The sequence below is a fragment of the Perissodus microlepis genome, chromosome 16, assembly GCF_051167445.1.
Source record: "Perissodus microlepis isolate ML-2025 ecotype Zambia chromosome 16, ASM5116744v1, whole genome shotgun sequence".
NCBI lineage: Eukaryota > Metazoa > Chordata > Actinopteri > Cichliformes > Cichlidae > Perissodus > Perissodus microlepis.
The window spans coordinates 27,047,640-27,070,366 of NC_140476.1; the positions used below are offsets into that span (position 1 = coordinate 27,047,640).

Below are 22,727 nucleotides of genomic sequence, written 5' to 3' on the forward strand. Positions count from 1 at the left end.
AGACTGCAACCTGTGGATAGCTACCCCAAAACCTTTTGTTAAAGTGCTGCCACCTTATGGTGAAAGACTAAATTAAAGCCAGTAGCTGGTTAGCTTATGATAGCATAAAGACTGTACACAGATGACCTGTTTTTTCTGAGGAAAAACATCAGTTTGTCATTTTGACAGCTGTTTCGTATGCATTTTGGGTCTCCATAGGAAACATATTTTTGTGCTTTCATTTTTTATTCAAATTATGTGAAGTTGAGTTTTGACACTCACGGTCTTCCTTATTATTAAGGCCGATTATACCTTATTAGGTTGAAAATAGCTCAGCATTTGAAATGCCGCTGTCTCTCCATTGCCCTTTGTCACTCATCAACCAATCAAAATTAGGAGAGGGCAACATTTACAACATCTCAACTGCAAATAATTGTAGAAGAGAAAACTTAGGTTCGCTTTTGCTAGATTTCTATAATTTTACATAACAATAAATGTTTGAAATGTGTGCTGTGGAAATGAGATCATGGACAACTATAATGCAGCATTAGTCCAAAGACCAAGGTACTTATGTTTCCCAGCAGGCTGTGCAGAATTAAAGTCTACAGTCAGGAAAGAAAAGTAAACACAGAGGGGTACACCTGCTGTTACATCCCAGCACACCTATAGTTCAAGGCTACCTGGCAGGCAGACCTTGTTACCACTATACTCATCCAGGCTGGCTGTTTCCACTTGTTTCCAGTTTTTATCTGTAGCTTCATACTGCAAAGCAAGATCAGTCTCAAGGAAAGCAAGAAAAACTACTCATTCTGCTTTTCTGCAACTGTAGAAACAGAAAAAGACTGGCTTTAGAGGTAGAACTGCTACAGATCTAGAGTTGAGGTCACATTCACAGGCTCCATTTGCCAGTTTAAGAGAAACAGGAGTACGGATTTTTAACACGGTGTTGCTCAAGGGTGCAGGTTATTAGGGGAAATGCAAACATTAGATTGTTTTTTCTGCAATCTAGCATTAATGCAAAAAAGTAAACAGCAGCATGTGTGAGACATGTGTCAGGGTAAATTGGTTATTTTATTACACTTTATGATTGGTAGTTTGATTTTTTTATTTAATATTATGTTGATATCTGTGTGTTTGTTTTGGGTTTGTTTTTTTGCTCTCTTATCTGTTAGAAAATTAAAGTTCAAAGGTTTAACCTGCCTTGACCTTTTGACCTCCATCTCTGCTTGCTGGCTGTTTTCTGGCCTCTGTGTTCGCTAGCCGCCATTTAAGCTTCAGCCTGACTGCTTTACTAGCAACGCTTCTGCAAAGCTTCCCTGCGCTTACGTGCCAACAGCTTCTATGCTAATGCGCTGGCCTGCTGCACTGGCTCTCCCATTAGCCACCTCACCTCTTCATCACTGGACTGCTTACTGGGAGGACAAAGGGTTCTGCAGAGGTTTTGAGCCATCCTCTCAGTAAGCATCCCTCTTTCCCCTGCTTGCCTCACCACCAGCTCCTTCACTCTGTGACCTTTGACCTCTGTATCCATTGGTTAACCTTCTGCCTTTTCTCTTTTTTACTTTCCGGCTGGATCGCACCACGTATCCCTCCTCCTTTCCCTTGTCTTCTTCTTCTCATCAACCTTCTTGCTTTTTGTGGAGAATATTTAACCTTTTTCTCATTTCTTAAACTTCAATCCATTTTTTTAATCTACACACTTATGTTTTCCTTCACTTGTTGCCTTTTTTCCTCGTCGTGTCTTTTACCTTTCCATCATATTTTCTCATTTGTTTCATCACACATTCCCTACATTCCATTTTATTGCCCTATATTTCTCTTTCTTCTCTGTCCTACTTCATCTTTCCCATCTTTGCTCCCTTCATTCCTTCTCTTCCAACTTCTCCCACTATTTTTCCTCCTTCCTCATTCACTTCCTCATTTCTTCCCTCCTTTCTTCCTAATGGGGGCAACAGTCGTCCCTCTGCTCACCTTATGACATCATCCAGTGCCGTCTGCAGCCGGTTCGCACCACGGTTCGGGCGCTGGTTGCCTTGGATCCAGACAGGAAACGGGAGGAGGCAATCTCAGCTGCAAACCCCACTTCCCCTGGGGCATCAGAGACTCCCTTATTAGTTTCTGTAACCACTCAAACTCCGCCTCCTGCCTGGCAGATCTGGGACCTTATTGGTTCGAGCTTAGTTCACATCCTCTGCCTTGTTCTGCTCTTCGTGGCCTATAGTTGGACCGAGCTGACGTAACCGTGACACCTGCAAGCTCTGCCTTCTTTCTGCCCAGGCTCCTCCTCCTTATTTCTGCTGAATTTGTGTCACATGGGTGGAAAAAAATTTCATTTAGTGGCTCTAATCACTCATCTGTTATTATTCGGTCAGTGTTGCAGTAATTAAGTGTTAAATTGCATTCTATGTGGTGCTAAAATAAGAAAGAGGAATACTTCCCATGAACATAGTGGTCGATACAATGAGTCTGTTTTTGGAGTCACTGATTGTCAGCCAGTCACCAAATGTAACCATGGCGATCTGTCAAACAACAAGCTCAAATAAACACACGACAATCTAATTTCCTCACATAGAATCTATAATATTTCTATTATTTTTAATGAGCACCATCCCATGTGACACAAATGCAGCATCAGCATGAGTGGATGCCTCTTCTTTTATCCTCCTTTTATCCTTCTATGACGTCTTTGCAATAAACTGACACATAACAAAAGCAGGGCATGCAGAGTAATAGGTTATCTGAAGTCAATGATGTCTTATCAACATGTCGGCCAGCAGAGATAATCACATCTGTGCAGGACCGAGGGCTTATTGCTTTTCTCTGGGTCACATCAGTCTGGGGCTCTGAAACGGTTGAATTTCACTGAAATTTCTTGCAGAGGGAGTGAATATGCCAGTATTTGTACCACTTCCATAGCAGTGATCAGATTTTAATTTTGGATTAGTGGGCAGTATTTTGCAGCCTTTTGGAGGTCTAGTGGTGAACTGACTGGAAAAGAAGCTCTGAAATATTGTCTGGAAATATTTAAAAGGTGTGATCAAAGAGTTCTGGAAAGATCACTATAAAAATTCTAAACCATGCTGCATTTAAATTTGGCCCCCTCTTCACTTTCAACCTTATCGTCTATTCTTAGACAATTGCTATTTATAGGTTTCTCCCTGAAAGTCCTCTTAGGACCATTTGCTCTGTAAATACATTCACCACAGTTTTCAGACCTGTGAGAGCCCACATTACATTCTGTTTCAAACTTTCAAACCTTATTGCTGGTGATGACATTTAATGCTCTGACTAGAACTGAGCACTTCAGTTTAAGGGGTCCACATTTCCAAGGTCCAGAGGAGGCACTTCAGGTTTGAAGAATGACGAGGAACATGCTGCATTTTATTTTCTGAATTGTTCACATTGTTGAGCTTCATGTATTCATACCCCAGAATCAAATACTGAAACTTTCTGGGGCATTGAAGGGAGACTATATGGTGGAACCAGCCTTATTTTGTAGTGTGTACTAGCTAAATGCAGGAGTTCTTTGTCCACAGAAAGACTACCTTCACTTTGGTTTTCCTTAATGCAGCTTGTCCACTTGTCTTAAAAAAAAAGAGAAAGACTAAATATATCAGTGGACGATCAGTCTTTGAACGCACTGGAGGAGATCCAGCACCCATTAGTGCAAGTGCACAGGGACAGAACAGGACTTCAGGGAAGGAGTCTAAAAATAGTAGGTACTGTGAAAGCGGTCCAGAGGTGCACAAGAAGATGAACTTGAAGTGGGGCCAAACTTAAAATGGGAGTGCTTTTTCTTTTTACATCTTTTACATCACGGGCGATCGTGGCTCAAGAGTTGGGAGTTCGCCTTGTAATCGGAAGGTTGCTGGTTCGAGCCCTGGCTTGGACAGTCTTGCTCGTTGTGTCCTTGGGCAAGACACTTCACCTGTTGCCTACTGGTGGTGATCAGAGGGTCCGGTGGCGCCAGTGTCCGGCAGCCTCGCCTCTGTCAGTGCGCCCCAGGGTGGCTGTGGCTACAATGTAGCTTGCCATCACCAGTGTGTGACTGTGTGTATAGCGCTTTGGGGTCCTTAGGGACTAGTAAAGCGCTATACAAATACAGGCCATTTACCATCTTTAAAAGCCTATACCAGGTTTTTAACCTGCACTGGTGTGGTGGTTTACATACCCTCAGTCAAATTACTTCTTGGTCTGTTAATAAAACGTCCCTGTGCTAACAATAGCTGATGATGCTTCTTGTGTGTAAGATTTACTTTAAGTTAATGTGGGAATTGATACCCCAAAGAACTTTCCACGTCTTGTAAGCTTCCAAACACCACCTACTCCACTACAGTAGCAGAACAGAACACATTCACTCTCAAGTTGAATGACATATGATGGTAGTCTGTAAATATGGAAGACACAGTCAGGTTTTGAGGTCAGACAATTAAGATGTGATTAAAGTGGAGACTTTCAGCTGCAATTCAAGGAATTTAATGAAATTATTATATTAATTGTTTAGAAATTATATTTTATACACAAATCCCCTTTCTCAGAGGCTTAATATGTGGTGATTGGATAGTAAAACTAAAAAACTGTTCACAGCCAGGTAAGGCTTACTCCTTCAGTATTCCATGACAGATTAGGCAGATTATAGACCTGTTTTACCTAAGACACGAAAACATAACGGCCGTAATCATTCAGTTATATTTTATTGAAAGTGAAAATGGCAAGAACTTCTAGGAACTGGGATATTTTATTAAACTATATCTTTAAAAAAATTCTCATAATTATAAATACAAAACATTTAAACTAATACTAGTGCGTGCATTCAGAGCAGTGGTAGGAAACCTTGCGTGTGCACTCAGGGACACTTTGGGTGCCCTTTTGATCTTAACATCCACCAGCCCCTCTTTTTATTCTCTCAGTTAGATCTTTTATTTCAGTTAGTTCAGAATAAATAGATTATAATTTGTTTGTAGATTATTGTTACACTGCAGGTGCAAATGTAATGTAATTGGTTTCATGTAGCACTTTTCTAATCTTACTACAATACTGTTGCTACTAGTCAAACTTTAACTATAAATTCATATAGCACTTCATTACCTTCGCTTCCATGGCAAATTCACCAGTTACCATGATACCTGTGATAGTTCCCCAACTGTCACCATTTTATCATAAAAATACTCACAGACATGGCATATTCCATATTTGTCCCACACTGGGGACTCAGTCTCAGTACGCCTGAATGTGCAAACATTTTTAGCATCTTTACAATATAAAATTTTAAAATCTTCTAATTTCACTGTGTTCTGGGTTACTTTAGGTGAAGTCAATCAGTTTTTAATGCTGTGCAATGTCAAAACAGCTCAAAATTCACCTTAACAGTATAAAGGTTAAGGAGGTGGGAGTATCAGGTGTGCAATCAATGAACATCTCCATGAATGGAAATACAGAAGGCTAACAAGAAGGAGCAAATCACTGGTTACACTTAGAAACCGTTAGCCCAGGGTAGAGTTTGTCAGAAACATGTAAAAGAGACTGCACAGTTATGACAGATAGTCATCTTGACAAATGAAACAAAGTTCAACAGTATCAGAATGATGGGGAAAAAAGAGCAATGGCTCATGATCCAAAGAAAACCACATCACCTGTCAAACAGCATAGAGGGAGTGTTATGGCACCGACCTTTAAGATCACCATGACTGATGGTTGATGATTTGATTGCTGATAAAAGTAGGATGAATCGTGAAGTGTACAGGGCTGTACTCTGGTCAGATTCAGCCAAATGCAGCAAAACTGATCAGACAGCGTTACACAGTAGAAATTGACAATGATACAAAGCATAGCGTTTTCTCAAGGCAAAGAAGTTAGATATTCTTCAACTCAGTCATCTTAACCGAGAAGAGCAGCTTTTCATTTACTGAAGATGAAACTGAAGACACAAAGACCCAAATGAAGGTGGCCACAGTAAAGACCGAGCAAATGCTGTGAATCCAGGGCTGGAGCATAACGGTATTTATTTATATTCATAAATGACTTTGTCATTGACAGCAAAGTATTTTCATCAATCTGTTGAAAACAATCTTTATATTTCAAATCATGTAAGTTTGTCCACTTACTTTTGAGCCTCTGAAAGTGGTTGACTGTGTGTAAAAATGCAATACTTTTGTTAAACACCTTGAATTAAAGCCGAAAGTCTGCACTTCAGATACACAATTTTGCCTCTGTGCACCACTGTGGTGTACAAAGAAAATGCCACTGAAAGAAACTGCAGACCTCCAAACTGGCTGCTACAGTACTGCTGAGGTCCTGTTTTATCATATGTGAACTTTTATCCGACGGCCCCCTGCTCTTTTGGAGTTTTCTTTTTTAGACTGACTGAAGTTACAGACTTGAATATGATTGATCCCGAGTATCAGAATAGGTGAACTACAGAAGCATAGGTTTCCTGTACGGAGACGCTCACCATTACAGAGCCACACAAACAGTATTTGCTCTTTTCCTGACGTCTAAAGTCTTGAAGCAAACGGAAGCCATATTTCACTTGTTGATTATTCAAAACCAGTATTTTCATGTCTTGATTTGCCTAAAGGATTATTTAAAAGCTCTATTTATGAGATGTGTGATGTTTTGAAACTTGAGGAAAATGTGAATTTTATTTATTTTTACGTTTGTCCGGCACCTGCAGAGAGAACTTTTTAAGTTACATCCCTGAGCTCTGCTGCACCCTGATATGCAATGTGACTGTTTTTGGAGAATATTTGAAGGGCTAAAGTAACCCGATGAGTTTATAAGTTATATATTAGTCTTCTGTATATGGAGCAGTTGCAGACTGTTCTGTTTGAATTGAAAACTAAAGGAATGTGGACATGTGCCCACTGAATCTTTAAAGACACAGCTATGCCTGACAGCTCACTGGGTGAATGAGAACAGAGGTCTTCTTCAGTATTTATAGTTTATAGTTGTGATGGTATGAAAATGGTAAATATCTTTATGTATGAATGATCGCCATGAAGCTGGACAACAGATAAGCTTTTGGACAATGTGATTATTTGAAGTAGTTTACTGCTTGTTCAAATTCCATGAAATGATTTGAACAGTAAATGTGATTTGCTGTCGATGCCACATTCTCTGCACAGATTTCATGTAAGAACGATTATTTTTATGACCTGTGTATGATATTAGAACTTGTTAAAGATCAGTAATAAATACAGTTTAGGGATTTTTTTTGCTCTTCGGTGTCATTGTTTAGGCAGCCATAGGTCCATCCATGTGAAATAAGAAATGGTCAGAGTACAACTAGGATTTGATATTGAAACCTTTTCAGGTCTAACATGTGGAGGTTTCATGTGCTCATTTCATTCCCAACCATATTCAGATCTACACAGATTCAATAAAATCACAAAAAATAGCACGTGGACCAACGTCAGCTGTCATCTCCATGTTCATTTTTTTTTTCATGACCTACATCTGGTTTAGCCATATGCAGACTGATGCACCAATATAAAATCATGCATTTATGTCTAAATAAAGCCACTTTTCTATAAGAGTTTTTTTTTTTCTCACACATAGTGTGTCAACCAATCAGATTGAATGAAGAGGTGACATTTAAAAAAAAACTGGCCTTATTTTGGACATTATATTGCAAACAGGGACGTTTGACTTGCAGATGTATCAAAGGCAGACACATTGTGCTCATTTACAATAACAATTACAATACTTTTAGTTTGATGCTGTGTTAGGGTGGCTTTGCATAATTCATAATTCAAAACAATCCTTAATTATACCACAGTGGCTTTGGTGCAGCTCCTGAGTTCATACCACTCCCTTTAAACCAACATTCTTCTTACTGGCTGCCACTAGGGATGGGTATCGTTTAGGTTTTATCCGATACCAGTGCCAAACCGGTACTTTTGAAACGGTGCCGGTGCTTAAACGGTGCTCAAACCGGTGTTTAAAGAATGGAGAACACAAAATTGGTCCAAAAACCTCTCATGTTCAGCTGTTTTTTTGTAAAAAGATAACAATGTTAGCCTTTTCTGCAGCTGTGGGGCATATATGGTATCACTCTTGGCTGGAAGCAGTGCTTAAACAATGGAAAAAACACAAACTTTGTCCAAAAACCTCTCATGTTTAACTGTTTTCCACTTTTTCTTTGGTCATTTTAGCCTTTTTGGCCAGGGTGAAGGGAGTATCTGCCATCAAACAAGAAGACAGCCGCATGTAGCTATGATGATGTTTGCTAGTTCACCTTACATGCATTAATGTAATAACGTGGTTAGCCTACTCAACGTAAATTACACACGAACAACATTAAGCTACTCACGCAGAGAAGAACGACGGCGGCTGCTGCCATCATCATCCGTCATCATTTCTGCTACACTGGCAGGGCTAGGGGCCAGGACTCTATTCTTCGGGTTTTTGGGGGATGTTGCTCCGGGTCCGATAACTGGCAACCCACCCGCAGTAGATGTGCACGGTGTGAGGTCTCGCAGCAAGCTATCAAATACGGCGCATTTCTCGGCTTTTAAAAAAAACGCTATGCGTCGCCAGGTGTTTCATCGGATTTGAGGTGTTACCTCCTTTGACAGTATCACAGTATCAGCTTAAAGCACTTGTTGCTGCTGAGTTTGCATCTTTTGCTGTGAAGTACAGCCAGACTTTTGCCCGCTTCTCCTTGGGCATTTTTAATCTGTAGCTCTGCTCTAAAAGAACGTACGTACCTGGACCCGCCTACTATCCTCGGAAACGTAAAATGATTGGCTAGAATCTAAAGTGTATCACAGCTCAGGAAAAAAAAAAGCACCGAAATAAAGCACCGAAATGTGTGCTGCTTTTCAGTCTGGTTACTACCGTTTATGTCAGAACCGGTGCCATCATGGCACCGGATACCGGTACCCATCCCTAGCTGCCACTAGCACACAGTAGGTCTGAACAGAGCTGTGTGCCTGTGTCATCACAGGTGGGCAGTAAAAAAAAGAAAAAAAAGAAAGAAACATAGCTTCATGGTTAGAAAATAAAGCTAATGGTGAAGTGCATTACAACTGCATTCTATCAGAAGGCCACCGGATGGTGATAGCTGTTGTTGCACAAAGACTTCTGGCCTTTAGAATATTTCAGGAATACACCTTTCTCTCTTGTTTTTTTATTATGACTGATATTGGGTAAAATACTAAAGTTTATTTAGTAAATCTCAGTCTTGGAGGCTATATCTGTGGTATGAAAACATGCGCTCTTTGACTAACATCTTGTCAATCCTAAGTTATTAGCTAATGACTTAGGATTGACTAATGATGTCAGAAACTGAGTCCACGCTTCAGACTGCTCCAACTGAACTGTCTGAGTGTAATGGACGGTTAACTTAGCATCACATGTTGCATCGTTATACATATAAATTCTAAACTAAATCTCAACAGAAAAGCAGCACTAAGCTAAGACGAAGCTAGAGTTGCACGTATTGAATGTGCAGACATACGTGCAATAACAGACGTTAGATTTAAGTGTTGACTAAACCCAGTGCCGCCTTTGTCTCTTTCCTGTCTCTACTTCTGCTCCCACATTTCTTCCTTCCCTCTCTCTCTCTTGCTCTCTTTCTTCTCTCCTGTTGTTTTTTTCCCTCCCTGCTTTTGCTCTTCCAGGACAAACTGTGTCTTCCTCACCACATCCTGGAAGAGAAAGGCCTGGTCAAAGTGTGCATCACGGTGCAGGCTCTGGTGGATGAAGCCTCCCCCAGACACTCTGCCCTGACGTGAGCAGTAAAGATGGGCGGAGCTTCAACCGACTGACACGTACCACAGACACTCACCCAGATGAAATCGCTCATGTGATTTCACACAACGCTAAAAAAAAAGCCTCCGATCCTTCATGAGCTTAAGTAACAGAGTGGTTTTTTTGTTTGTTTGTTTTTTAAAATAGTATTCAAGGATAAAAAATGGTGTTAAGGGAACTAAACCCATCAGAAGTGTATTATCTACTAATTCATAAGAGGACAGTTTTTTTGGACAATTAAGATTTTACCATCGTGCCAAGCCAAGGGTGTGCTAGAAAACTCAAATTATCTTTTTTGTTTGTTTGTTTGTTTGATGTCATCTTCTTACACTGGTTGGTACCAAACATTTGAACCATGAAGACCACTGTGACAGAAAGTGAGATTGGATTTTGAGAGTAGAACCAGAAAAGTTTGGGGAAAATATCACAAATAACGTGAGAGAAAAGGCTCAAAGTTTAGAAAGTGTCATAATAAATTATACAAAATATAGATTTATTCTTTTGAAATAATAATTTTAATCTTAAATCTGCAATTTGGGGAGGAGGGGGTTTTATAATTCTTCCATTCAATTATTTACCTCAATTTTCTTTTTTTTAAATACAACTTAATTGGTATATTCTTTAAAAAAAAATGCATCTTTGTTCTCAAAATCAATGTTTTCGTTCTCTGACTGTGGCTCTGGTAATGTGTTGTTTTAAATCCACGATTGAACTCTAAATTGCGAGCGGATTGGCTGGAGCCAAAGCCTTTAGCGTACTGCAGTCGCACCAACTTCACCAGGTTATATCATGCTGTCTATGCACACGTTAACAAATGATTTTTATTAAATTATCAGTTATGTTTCTACAGATTTTTTTTTCCTACTGAGGTTTCTGGTGAAGTGTTTTTGGACTGTGTGAGTAATTAGTGTGTTGCTCTCACTACCCTGAAAAGAATAAAACCAAAATACTTAATCTTAGTCTTAATGTAGAGGGAGTCGGCTTTTACCTGCAGTTTGTATTTAAACACGAAACTATTTATAATATAAAGAGATGCAGAGAAAATCCGCTTGAGTTGTTGTATACAGTCAAAAAGAAAGAAGGCCAAAATATTTTTCTCTAATATATTTTAGGTATAACTGTATGTGTTTTATACATTTTTAGTAGTATGACTTTGTGTGGAGCTGTCTGCTCGTCCATGAGGCAGGTCTGAGTGTGCGTTAGTCTGGGGACACTAATCTGTGTTTCTCAAGCTTCTGATGGATTAAAGTCCAGGTGATTATTTTCTTACCCTCTATCCTTTTACGTGTGTTGGTAGTCAGTGCTCACATAAGGAACCTGGAAACGTTTTCAGACTTGGTCCGTGAAGCTCCTACTTATTGTGGTATTTCTCATGAGATGCAGTTTGCTAATGTGCCAAAACATGTGGTGGTAGTGGAACAAATGAACAAACAAAAGCAAAAACCAGTCAGTGTTTCAAGGGAACATTATGCATCACTGTGGTCATGGATGGATGGATTACTGAACAGGCCTACAGGCACAGTTACAGGGACCCACGGTCAGGGTGGCCCAGCTCAGAGCCCCAATTTGAAGGGATCAGCTAATTTCATCTGGAACATTAAAAAGAAAAAGAAAACACAGACCCAGGGTGACTACAAAGAGATAAAAATCAGCTACAAAAGGTCACAAAACAACCAACAAAAAATGGTAATAACAGTGACTCACCATAACTACAAAGAGACAAAAAATGAATGCAAAGAAACAAAACCAAAAGTACCCACAAAAAGATAAAAAACTGACTCCTCATAACTATAGAGAGACAAAAGACAACTACAAAGAGACATGACTACAGCCAGACAAAACAAAAACTACCCGCAAAGAGACACAAAACACACTCAACATGACTACAAAGAGACACAAAATAACTAAGAATCTGCATCTGTAGAGACAGATAATAAAAAACAACAGATGGTCACACCACAACAACAAAGAGACAGAAACTAACCACAAACAAACAAACAAGCTTTATTTGTTACATACACAATCATACAGAGTACGACATGCAGTGAAATGTTTTGTGTCCGAGCTGCGAACAGGCTGCAGACGTAGCCACGCCATTCCAGGGCTTGGTTTTTTGGCATGGGCGGTCTAGCCAGGACCCTTACTGTATACACAACAAGTGACTACAAAGAAACTGCAAAAAACACCACAGAGAAACATTGCACTAATACACACAAAACGACTTCAAGAGACAAAAAATAGACAACATCCATGAGGACAAACAGACTGACCAAAAAAAACCCCATTATACCGTAATAGACTAGAGGCTCTGGATGATGTCATTCTCCGCTGTAGAAGGGGTCTGTGCCCGGGGGCCTGTTGTTGAGTAATATGTCTATGTCTGAGCTTCAGGCCTCGTAGACCACCTGAAACTGTATGTGACTTTTATATTTCAGGTGTGTGTGAAGATGAGATTTTCATGTAGCCATCGCCCTAGCTCAGAGAATCTCAACTAGTTAAGACTCTTTACCATTTTTTTTAAACTCTTAAAACACTATGTTAAAAAAAACATCCCTAGGTTTAAAAACTTGAGTCTAATGAGGTTTTTGCTGCTTAGCAGTCAATTTGAAGATGTTAAAATGAAATGCTTGTGAGTGAATTGGTTCTACCCTCTGAGGTTTAGGCCAGAGCTGTTGGTGTGTGAGATCAGGGACTGTGTGACTCAGGGTAGGTTTGGGTTTACTACACTGTTGGCCCTTCATTCCACAGCCTGCTACGTCAACAGTATCAGTGTGTGTGTGTGTGTGTGTGTGTGATCATGAGTGCGTGTGAAATCAAGGCAGTTGCTGGTTGGTCTTTTGAAACATGTGGTTGTGCAGACCTGGCTCAGACTGAGATTTTAAAGGGGTAGTAGGAAGTATTATTTTGAATAACATTATTATGGACTTTGATCAGCCTCTGCTGTGTGATTGCATTGATACACAACAGTTATATTGTACTGTTTGGCAGATTTACATGTCAAACAAGTGCTGGACTTGTTTCTGAAACTAAGGTTTATGCTATATAGCAAGTTTAACAAAGCTACTTTTTCTTTGCATTAGCTGGCTCGGCAAAACCTGAAACCACAGTCATCACATATCACAACACTGCTATCGGCGTCCTGGGTTACCACAGGCGTTCTGCTTCAGGCTCCGGGTGTGCTAGCATAAAAGTGAATGTGGGACGCCTGATTTGACTGTTTTTATTCACAAAATAAACCAACCATGTACTGCCTACTGCAGTCTTATCCAGGAATGTACAGGATATAAAATAAATGACCAGTTAGTTATATGTTTAGCATAAGTTACCATGGTCATTAGACCAGATTTTTAAAAAGGGCTGCACTTGAGACATTCGCTAACCCAAATCTTCTTACTGCCCCTTTAAAACAAGCATTACATTATTTTTTCCTCCTAAATGCCAGAATGTCACCACATTGAAGCGTCTAACACTCTTGAAACAGCGAGCTTGTATGAATGAGGGATTAAATTTTTGGTTTTTTTTTTTTTAAATTGTTTGTTGTTGTTTTTTCCTGTGCAGCTTGGAATCCAAAGCTTGAGCTACTTAAAGATTCAGCAGTAATTAGAAAGAACTCCATAATAAATAGATAAATGCTTCCACTGGATAGATTTGACAGTTGCCAAAACAAACCTTTTTCTCTCCTGTGATAAAACATAAAGGATTTAATGTAAATGTGCTGTATGTCTGTGTACATATTATTTATCACAAGGATTTTTTTGTATTGTTGAATTTGTTTGTTCATGTACTGTATATTTCACCATGAAACACTCACATTAGCAAATAAAAAGCTCAATGTTTTTTTTAACCTAGAGATTACATTTGTTAAAACAAAAAGAGACCATAATTCTTCCATCAATAAATCAATTTTTCTGCCACTTATCTGTGCCACAGGGGCAGCGGTCTAAGGTGACCGACCCTATCTTCTCTGCTACCAGCTGCTAGCTTATCCAGAGGGAGATCGAGGGGTTCCCAGGCCAGTCAAAAGACACGATCTCTTATTTTAGTCCGATGTCCTAATCATCTCAGCTGGTTTACTTAGACTGCGGGGGGAAAATTACTCAGAGAGTTGACTGAGTTATGTGTTTAAGGGAGAGCTCAGACATCCATCAGAGGAACCTCATTTCTGCTGCTTGTATCAATGATGTTGTTCCTTCAGTTGCTGCCCTGAGTTCATGAACAGGGTAAGAATGTAATCATTCGTCCCTACAATGAGTTTTAGCAACTGTGGATCAGGGTGCCAGTTCCCCTACTGCTCACTTTCAACCAGCCCACAAAGTACTGAATGGGGTGCCACCCCCCACTGGGAGTGCCATCACTACTGGGGCCCCTACTGCGGCTACTGCCCCTGAACCCCTCTCAGGTGAGTTAACTGGTCTGATGGCTTCTTCTTCGTAGGGGTATTTTGAATCATTCTTAGCCTGTCCCCCTCATCCAACCTTTGCCTTGGGATGACCCTACCATTGCTCCTGGGATCACGCAGGCATGCATACCCCTCCACTCCGCAATAAGTTGTTGATTCATGCAGGGAAACATAGTTATTACATTCTTAATAACAATGTAATAAATATTAAATATAACACAGTACAGTGAGAAAACTACCACTATGAGGATTAGCATGTCGGCTTTAGCTGTGACATAAGTAACAGAGCCGGATGATTCCAGCGTGCTTATTTTGAATCTGTATCTGCATTTCTTCACATAATCATGCCATTTTCCACAGATCTGTGCACATCATGTCACAGCGTTTTGGGAAAAAACAATAAAACCAAACTGGCTGCTTCCCCAACAGAATCTGCACTTTAAACTTGTATTTATATCTTTGTTTTGGCAACTGAGCAAATCTGAAGTCACCTTTGAAAATGAGATGGAGAGTTAAAGGGCCAGTGTGGGGGGTTTACTGGGAGCTATAAGTAGATGTAATATTTACTTGTGTTATTATAGGTGTATGATCACCATCAAGTGTGAGATCAGAAGGAACAAACCAAACACTGTCTCTTAAGAGGGCTAAAGAGTGGCGATGCCACTAAATCCTACACACTGATCCTTTAAGGTTCCAAACGTGACGCTGTTGTAAAATATGTAAATGTGTGCCTGCTGAACCTAAAGCAGTGTTTTTTTTGTTTTAAGGTTTCATCTTTTGTACAAATCTATTGTCCAAAAACACCCTGTACTCACATTTTTGTACTTTGACTGGGAGCACATTTATTTTTTATGTGACTTATTTTCAGGTTTGTTGAAATTTGGATGTAATATACCCTTTTGTAACGCTTTGTGAACCTTTGTGTAAGTTTTTGTTGTACAGCAACTCAAATCTACATGCATGAATAGTCCCTGTAACGTCGCCTTAACTGCTGTGAATACTGTATATACTGTACTGTATTTCACTTTATCAGTAAAGACCTCACCTGAAACAAAAGTCTGTTGTTGGCTCATTTGTATAAGTTTTTTTTCTCCTCCCTTGAATTTCTCTAAAATTTGACTCTATTGTTGCATCATTTCTGATACTGAAAGAGTCTCTTCGGTCAAACTGGACAGCATTAATATAGCGTGGTTCTTGGTGGCAGGAGAAACTAGAGTACTAGAGAACGTGCACACCTTACTTAAAGACCCTGTTTGGGTTTGTACCAGGCAACAGTGCTAACCACTAAGTTGCACTTGGCAACGGTAGGGAGGAAGATTTTACTTTTAACAGGTAGAGACTTGCAGCAGAACCAGGCTGACAGATGAGCAGCCATTTGATGAATTGAGGATAAAGGAGGACATAATCAATCCAAAAGGCTTGAAACAGTGAAATATCCCCAATAAAATCTCTAAATGGTAAAACATGAACTCAATATTTATTTAATTCAAAGGAAAAATGGCAAAGTAAGTCCTTACATGAAGTTTGGGAAACTTCATATACTGTATTTTTGAGCTTTTTTTCTTTAAATGTAAAAAGTAGTATTAGCCATTCTGAAGTTTAAAAAAACAGCATGCATCACTACAAACTGATGTTTCTGTTACTGTTTTTATGACCAAAGGATGCAAGAAAGAAATGTTAACCCCTTAAAGCTGGAATTGACTTTGAAGCTCATTTTAAGCTTTAAAATTGTCTTAAGGGCCGATTATATAACTGCAATCACAAAGATGAAATAATCAGTGCCATCTAATCTTAAAGACCTCATAGTACCATATTACCCCAATAGAGCGCTACACTCTCAGACTGCTGACTTAGAGGCACCCACTTAAGATTAGCCTTAAAACGTTCCCGGTTGGTATTGCTGATGGATCAAGTGAACCTTTTCTTCATTACACTGCTTGACCCAGGGTGCTGCTTCTTCACTCACCTTATTTTAATCTGTGCTTATACACCACTTTGCATTTAATCACTAATAATTACTAAAACTGGCTCTCTTCCACAGTGTGTCTTTTATTCTCTCCACCAATCAAATGCAGCAGATGGCGGCCCCTCCCTGAGCCTGGTTCTGGAGTTTTTCTTTCCCACTGTCACCAAGTGCTGGTTCATCTGGTGGTTGGGGTTCCTTCTGTATTACTGTCTTTACCTTCCAATATAAAGCTTCTTGAGGCGACTGTTCAAAGTTGGTGCTTTAGAAATCAAATTTAAATAAAAAACACTCAACAGCAATGCAATGAAGACAAAACACCAAAACTTATCAGCAAGATTTATTTTTTTATTTTATTCTTATGAAAGACTGACAGGTCTCCGCTCTGAGTCCAGAAGAAAATCCACATGCTGGCAGTCGGGTCACAACAATACTTCCTGATATTAGAGACGTGGCTGTAACCACAGCTCCCCAAAAAAATACTAAACACAGAAGTTTCTCTTCTCAGAGAATTCAGGTAAGTGCTTTTCACAGTGAAGGCACAAAGGCTTCTAAGTGGGACGAAATGTCAGTGAGCTGACATGCTTTGTTTAGTTCCCAGGAAACGGGTATTCGGTGAACTCAGTGCTACAGGAAGTCGGAGGAGAAATGAAACAGAAAAGGTGAATGATGGCAGCAGGGTCAGAGTGATCTGGCTGGGGTCAAACTGCAGTGGCTGTTCAGGCATTCAGGTACTTGGCGTGGTGTTTGATGTGGTCGTTCATGAAGGAGTAGATGAAGAAGTAGCTGTGGTCAAAGCCCTGCAGAAGGAAACAGCATACAGTGACACAGATCAGGTGTTGCATAAATATGAAGATCAAAAATAAATAAACTTCATTTTCTCAGCTGCTGTACGACTTATTTGAAGACATTTCTGATTTCTCTGACAAGAATCAGAGCTTTTACTTTGTAGAGACTACAGGAACTGACCGGCTGCAGCCTGAAGACGACAGGGATTTTCTTCTCGGAGCAGACAGCGATCAGGTTGTCGGGCAGAAGCTGGCTAGCTGACAGGAACTGGTCGTCTCTGCCTTGATCAATGAGGATGTCGAGCTGAGGACCGGAATACGAAGCTGCCAACACGGTAGCATCGTACGCCTGAAAGAAATAATGACGAGTTGCATAAGTCACATGATCATGCTCCATTATCACCCATTTCATCTGCTCTGGTGGCCAAACTCTCCTTGTTGACACTCTCATTGACTCTCTTCATCCAGCAGCTTAGGGGTCATGTTTTAGTAGGTTCTTTGGCCACTAACTTTAGTGCTCTTACCTCCCATGTTGACCTATCAGGGCCCAGGTATCCTGAGAAAGCTTTCTGTCCCCAGGGACACTGCATCGGGTTACAGATGGGAGCGAATGCAGACACAGCCTGCAGGAGACACATCAGGATCTATCAGCATCTTTCAGTTATTCAGAATGTGTTTCTACTGATGGAAAGTGAAGAGAGAGGACAGCCGAGGCTGACAGGATGCAAGAGTTCTGGTGATGTGATATTTCATGACAATAAAATGTTTCCACAGAAATTCCTGGAGTCTTAATAAAACAAATCTGATAAAGAAAAATGATTTACTAGTTTCACTGGTGTTGGCTTTTTAAAAGAGTACTTGGGCAAACTACATAACTGAGCAATTGAGACATGAAAACCAAACCTCCTACAACCAAAGAATCCACCACACATTACGTCTCTTTAATTCTCAGGTCTTTACCTCACAGTATAAAGTGCCTTGATGGCAACAAATGTTGTGATTTGGCACTTTATAAAATTGAAAATTTAATAAATGCAATCGCCTGTATAATCCCGTCTATCTGAGCCGATCTACACATCTTCATTAGCTCTGATTTTCATCACAGTTTTTGTCCTTATGCATTCGTTTTTTGCACCATTTTTATCAAGGAAAAAAAAAAGAAATGGTCATTAACGAAATTACCAATGGTGTGATGAGCAGATTGCTTCCAGCGTTTACGCAGCTTTACTTCAATTAGACTGAAGTCAGAGTCGTTAGCAAACATCTTGTGTGTAGATGTGGAATATTTCAATTAGTGTGTCCAGATACACTTAAAACATTTAATTTAATCTGTCTGATAATTGGAACGGTCAAAATGACATACACAGTTCACAACTTTTCATTATCCCTGGCACATAGCAAAAATTATTAAAAGGTGTAGCAGAAGCAGACTGACAAATTAATAACAGGAAATGTTATTTATGATTAAAAAAACAAAATAAAAATGAAAGCTAATTTAAATCTATTAGAGATTATAGAGATGAACCAATTGCCATCATTAATGAAGCCTTTTCTCTTGTACAAGTGAATAGTACAGTACCTTGTATTTCCCCGGATTCTTCAGGGCACAGATGAGCGCCCCGTGGCCACCCATTGAGTGGCCAGAGATGGACATCTTCTCTGGGTCGGTGGGGAAGTTAGCGTTGATCAGTTTAGGGAGCTGACAGAGACGAGGCAGACTATTTAAATCACAGGAGCTTTAGGAAAAACAGGTGTTGCTGGACGTGGAAGACTTAAATCCGTCATACCTCCTCGGTGACGTAGGCATACATGCGGTAGTTGGTCTTCCATGGGTCCTGGGTGGCGTTGACGTAGAAACCAGCACCAGTGCCAAAATCCCAGCTCTCATCTTCGCCTTCGATGTTGCAGCCACCTTAGGAGGGATGACAGATGGTTGGTCAGTCACAAAAGCTCTAAAGATGCTGAAGATACCCCACCATAACCTTCATAGAGATTTCACTGAGCAGAATCAAGACTTCAAAACAAACCGTGGGAATCAACACAAAGACGTAAGTGCACTCATGCTGAGGTGCTTACTATCAGATGGTGAACTTACGGGGGCTGGTGTCTGGAGCTACGATGATGATGCCGTGCTCCGCAGCACCGAGCTGACTGCCGGCTTTGGTGATGAAGTTCTGCTCCGTACACGTCAGGCCTGCAGAGAGACAGTGAAAACTGATGAGCCGCAGTCACCGCTCCTCTGAACAGGCATGATAGCTTATGATCAAATCATCTTCTGAAGGCTGTCCAAATACGTTCATTTGATTTCATGCTTCACAAAAACAATTTTTTAATCAATATCAGTCAATATTTTAACATTTTTCACAAAATTCAACAGTTAAGCTGTGTTTAAGTTATCGTTCATACTACAGTCATTTAGAAGGAGAACCTGAGTGATTGAGCCACGTAAGGATAACAGTGGTCGAACACCACAGAGTGAACAAAATTACTGCAACAATTAGTGCGACTTGAGATCTTGTTGCCTATTGATTGGGAGACCAATCTGTCAACAACTGTAAAAAAAAAAAAAAATCCAATGCAGTTACCTGGAAATCACTGATTCTCCCTCGTCACAATCTAATGTGACTGAGGCTTTACTGTTACCATCACAGTGAACTTTTATTTTCTTTATAGATTTTCACAATTTGGATAGGTATTTCTACATCCCTAAAAAGATAATATAGCCATGCATGTATTACCAGATTTGCTATTATGCCACCACCTTTTCACCCTAACATTTTAAACATATCTCCATTACTTTTAGCAAACAACTTTAAGCATTTACAGTTAACCCTTCATCTATTATTTCTTTTTAACCATTATGTTGAAGCTACTTTTAAATATCTTTGCCACTACTTATAGATGACTTTACACTGTTAGCTACTTTTGGATATTGATAAATATCTTTTTTTAAATTTTTAGCAATTAAAAATATTGAACAATCTATTAACTGCTCTCAGCTATTTGTTTCTTTCAGCAAACAATTTATCCATTTAATTTTAGCTAATTCTATAGTCCATAACTATACACCTATCGCTTTCAGCCAATCATTTAGCATGGTTAGCAAACTTAAAAATCTTAAGCTAACAGGTATAAATTTGAGGGTTTTTTTGCTAATTTGATTTAACAGTTCTTTACAGTGAGAAAATGTTCAATTCTGACTTAAAAAATTGAAATCATCATCATTCTCTTTTTCTCTTTTTTAACCAAACTGAGACTAATTCCAGCTTTTTGCCCTCTCAGGTCTATTTTCTCTTCTTCAGTTAAACAAACAATGCATTGTTTAGCACCTGTCATGCATTATACCGAGTCAGGATGTTCCTGTTGACTTATTTACTAATCTTTTAAACAAGAAAAAAAACTCCTCAACTGATCTAAGAAAACGTTTAACCTTTACACACCTTAATCTAATGGATCAAGGTAAACAATGACTCAAAAACTCACCAGAGAGCCAGTACATGACGGGACACTTGTCGGTCTCAGCCTTTGGAGGCAGATAGACTGCAAACTTCATCTTACACTTCAGCTCAGTGCTGCACAGAGTAAATACAAACACGTTAGTGCAGTCTTCTTACACATTTATACACTTTTACACACATGAGAAAGTCACTGAAGGTGAGGCCAAAGGAGTGTCTGAAGATGTGTCGCACCTTTCATGTTCAAAAACCTTCTGGAAGCCGCCAGCGCACTTGTTGGAGGACACTAGTGTGAGGGCCATCTTTGATCTGAGGACATACAGCAGCAGAGTAAACGCAAACACAGTGTACTCCTGCTTAAAGTAACTCAGACTACATCCAACCCACATTACTCAACTTGCCAACTGGGTGAGATGGTTTTGTTTCACAGTAATGTACACATCTCTTATATCGGGTGCAAATGTGAAGCACTGCATTATGGAAGTTTAATGATGCACACGAGGATGTTTCTTGTACTAAGCACGCTTTTAAAGAGCAACAAATGACACTATTTTTTAATAATATAAATACAATGAGTGCAAACTGAATTAATATAGGATATAATATCTCTATAAAAGGTGATAACAAAGCTAAAATACAAACTGAACTTCCTGAACACACTCTTTATGACGTCTGTGACAAACCCTGAATTGGATAAATGGATGGATGGAGGCCATATTATGCATTTCCTTATTTTCTATCATGTAAATACTTCGACAATGAAAGCTCAAAGTAAACATGATAGAGTTTGAAATAATGCGTTCAGTGTCTGTACAAGCTCAGCTGTCACGCAGTTTTTCCTACTCTTAGCTCTTTATCACATCAAAGACAGCAGGTGTTGCTAATATGGTCATCTAGGCACTGAAGCTACCTTCTGTTTGCAGAAGGCAGCCAATTAGAGGAAAGCAGGGTTAAAGGGGGTTGTTTCAGTCAAAGGATGAGCTAAGCTGAAGCCACATTTGAAGTAAATAAGAGTTATTTTGATCATGAATCATACTGAGCGGAGTCTAGGAAGATCGAGGGGGGAGGGGGGGATATAGAGCTAGAAATGAGCAAGTCTTCGAAATATGGACTGCCTGGCTTTCATATCCTACTAGACCTTAATCTTTATGTGTAATAAGGTATTGTGATTTAACTGTTAGTTACTGTCCACTTGGACTGAACTTGGCTTAGTTATTAAAACTATTTATTAGCAGCAGCACTGATAATAAGTCAGGTTAAGAAGCATTCCCATTTAAAAGAACTTAAACACTCCATACATGGCTCCATGAACAAACAGGTGAATGCTCAGCACCAATCTGAGAACCTTTCCATAAATGAGGCCCCGGATTTGATAAGCACAAATGCAGGTAGTCCAAACACTAAGCAGATGCAACTGATGTCGCGGTGGTTGCGAATAACGTTCAGGCTTTAACTAGGACGGCTAAGAAGCGTCCGTTACCTGTCCACTGTACTCACGAGGCGACGTCGCCGCAAGTACAGTCGGCGAACTCTGAGAAACAACGGTAAGTCTCAAAGTCTAAGGCAGCTGAGCAGCAGCTTACAGAAAATGTCAAATCTGACCACAACAGCAACGAATACAACCACAGGTCAGTCTATGGGCTGCTGTCACCCTCCAGCCTTGGCTTAAAATAAAGTTAACCCCTGGTACTAACGACAGTGACCAAGGCAAAGCACATATAGTACAACATTCAATCCAAATGACGTCCTGCATGACGCCGAATTAAACATAATCGCTTCCTATACATGCAACATGCCTTTTAAGCCATTCACACTAAGCTTTTGTTAAGATTTTACACAGACGGAGTTAAATTGGTCAGCAATAGAATAAGAGTTGGGCGTGCAAGGATTAGCAAGTAAAGTTAGCCCATGTAGATATCTTTGAGTGGCATTTTTAATTTCTGTCTAAAGTTACATAACTGAAAACACGGGGACGCAGCAAAGCAGCAGCAGAACACATGACCAACACATACCTTATTAAATCAATCAATTTATCAGTGTAACTGGATAAACTGCTTAAGTCCCCGCCGATGCCGTGCAAAGCACAGAGAGTCCACAGTACGACAACGTCAAGGTTGACGTGATGACGCCACCCCCTAGAATATTGCAGGACTTGATGTAACCCTAGATAGACGCTAGATGGCGCCGGTGTTTATCAGGAAGAATGCTGCATTGCTAGTCACAGAGCAATAACCAGTAATACTTAACAATATTGTTTGTATTGTTTATTATAATATCTTTATTTTACTTGTTTATCGGAATAAATTCTTAATATATTAAGAATTAAATCATATACCTAAATCATGTATCATATTTTAGGAATAAAGCTGTAACATTATAAAACATTAAAA

At 39.8% G+C, this 22,727-nt stretch overlaps 2 protein-coding genes across 9 annotated transcripts in view; one reads left to right on the forward strand and one right to left on the reverse strand.

Annotated features, from left to right (window-relative positions):
• lrch1 (leucine-rich repeats and calponin homology (CH) domain containing 1) overlaps positions 1–15,187 on the forward strand; it is a 94,794-nt gene extending 79,607 nt beyond the window's left edge. For 6 of the 8 annotated variants that reach the window (XM_084908743.1, XM_084908741.1, XM_084908742.1 and 3 more), the window contains one exon: positions 1,935–7,511. In XM_084908743.1, coding sequence (XP_084764869.1) covers positions 1,935–2,219 — 285 coding nt within the window. In that variant the 3' untranslated portion in view covers positions 2,220–7,511. Of the gene's footprint in view, positions 1–1,934; positions 7,512–9,602 lie in introns of those variants that run through there. The other 2 variants (XM_084908746.1, XM_084908748.1) reach the window with 1 other exon arrangement.
• Positions 15,188–16,421: 1,234 nt separating this feature from the next.
• esd (esterase D/formylglutathione hydrolase) lies at positions 16,422–22,459 on the reverse strand. The gene is made up of 9 exons (XM_084908756.1): positions 22,350–22,459; positions 20,572–20,646; positions 20,366–20,454; positions 18,978–19,076; positions 18,670–18,794; positions 18,462–18,581; positions 17,407–17,505; positions 17,064–17,231; positions 16,422–16,894 (listed from the first exon to the last, which is right to left on the reverse strand). Exons 2-9 carry the CDS (start codon positions 20,637–20,639, stop codon positions 16,814–16,816), a joined length of 849 nt encoding a protein of 282 aa, XP_084764882.1. The 5' UTR covers positions 20,640–20,646; positions 22,350–22,459; the 3' UTR covers positions 16,422–16,813.
• Positions 22,460–22,727: the final 268 nt, after the last annotated feature.

Excerpts from the sequence above, each read along its gene's own strand:
- esd (XM_084908756.1), bottom strand. The coding sequence starts at position 20,639 with ATGGCCCTCACACTAGTGTCCTCCAACAAGTGCGCTGGCGGCTTCCAG. Across the intron at positions 19,077-20,365 it reads CGTCATGTACTGGCTCTCTG|GCCTGACGTGTACGGAGCAG; the intron begins GTGAGTTTTTGA and ends GTCTCTCTGCAG. Across the intron at positions 18,795-18,977 it reads AGCTCCAGACACCAGCCCCC|GTGGCTGCAACATCGAAGGC; the intron begins GTAAGTTCACCA and ends ATCCCTCCTAAG.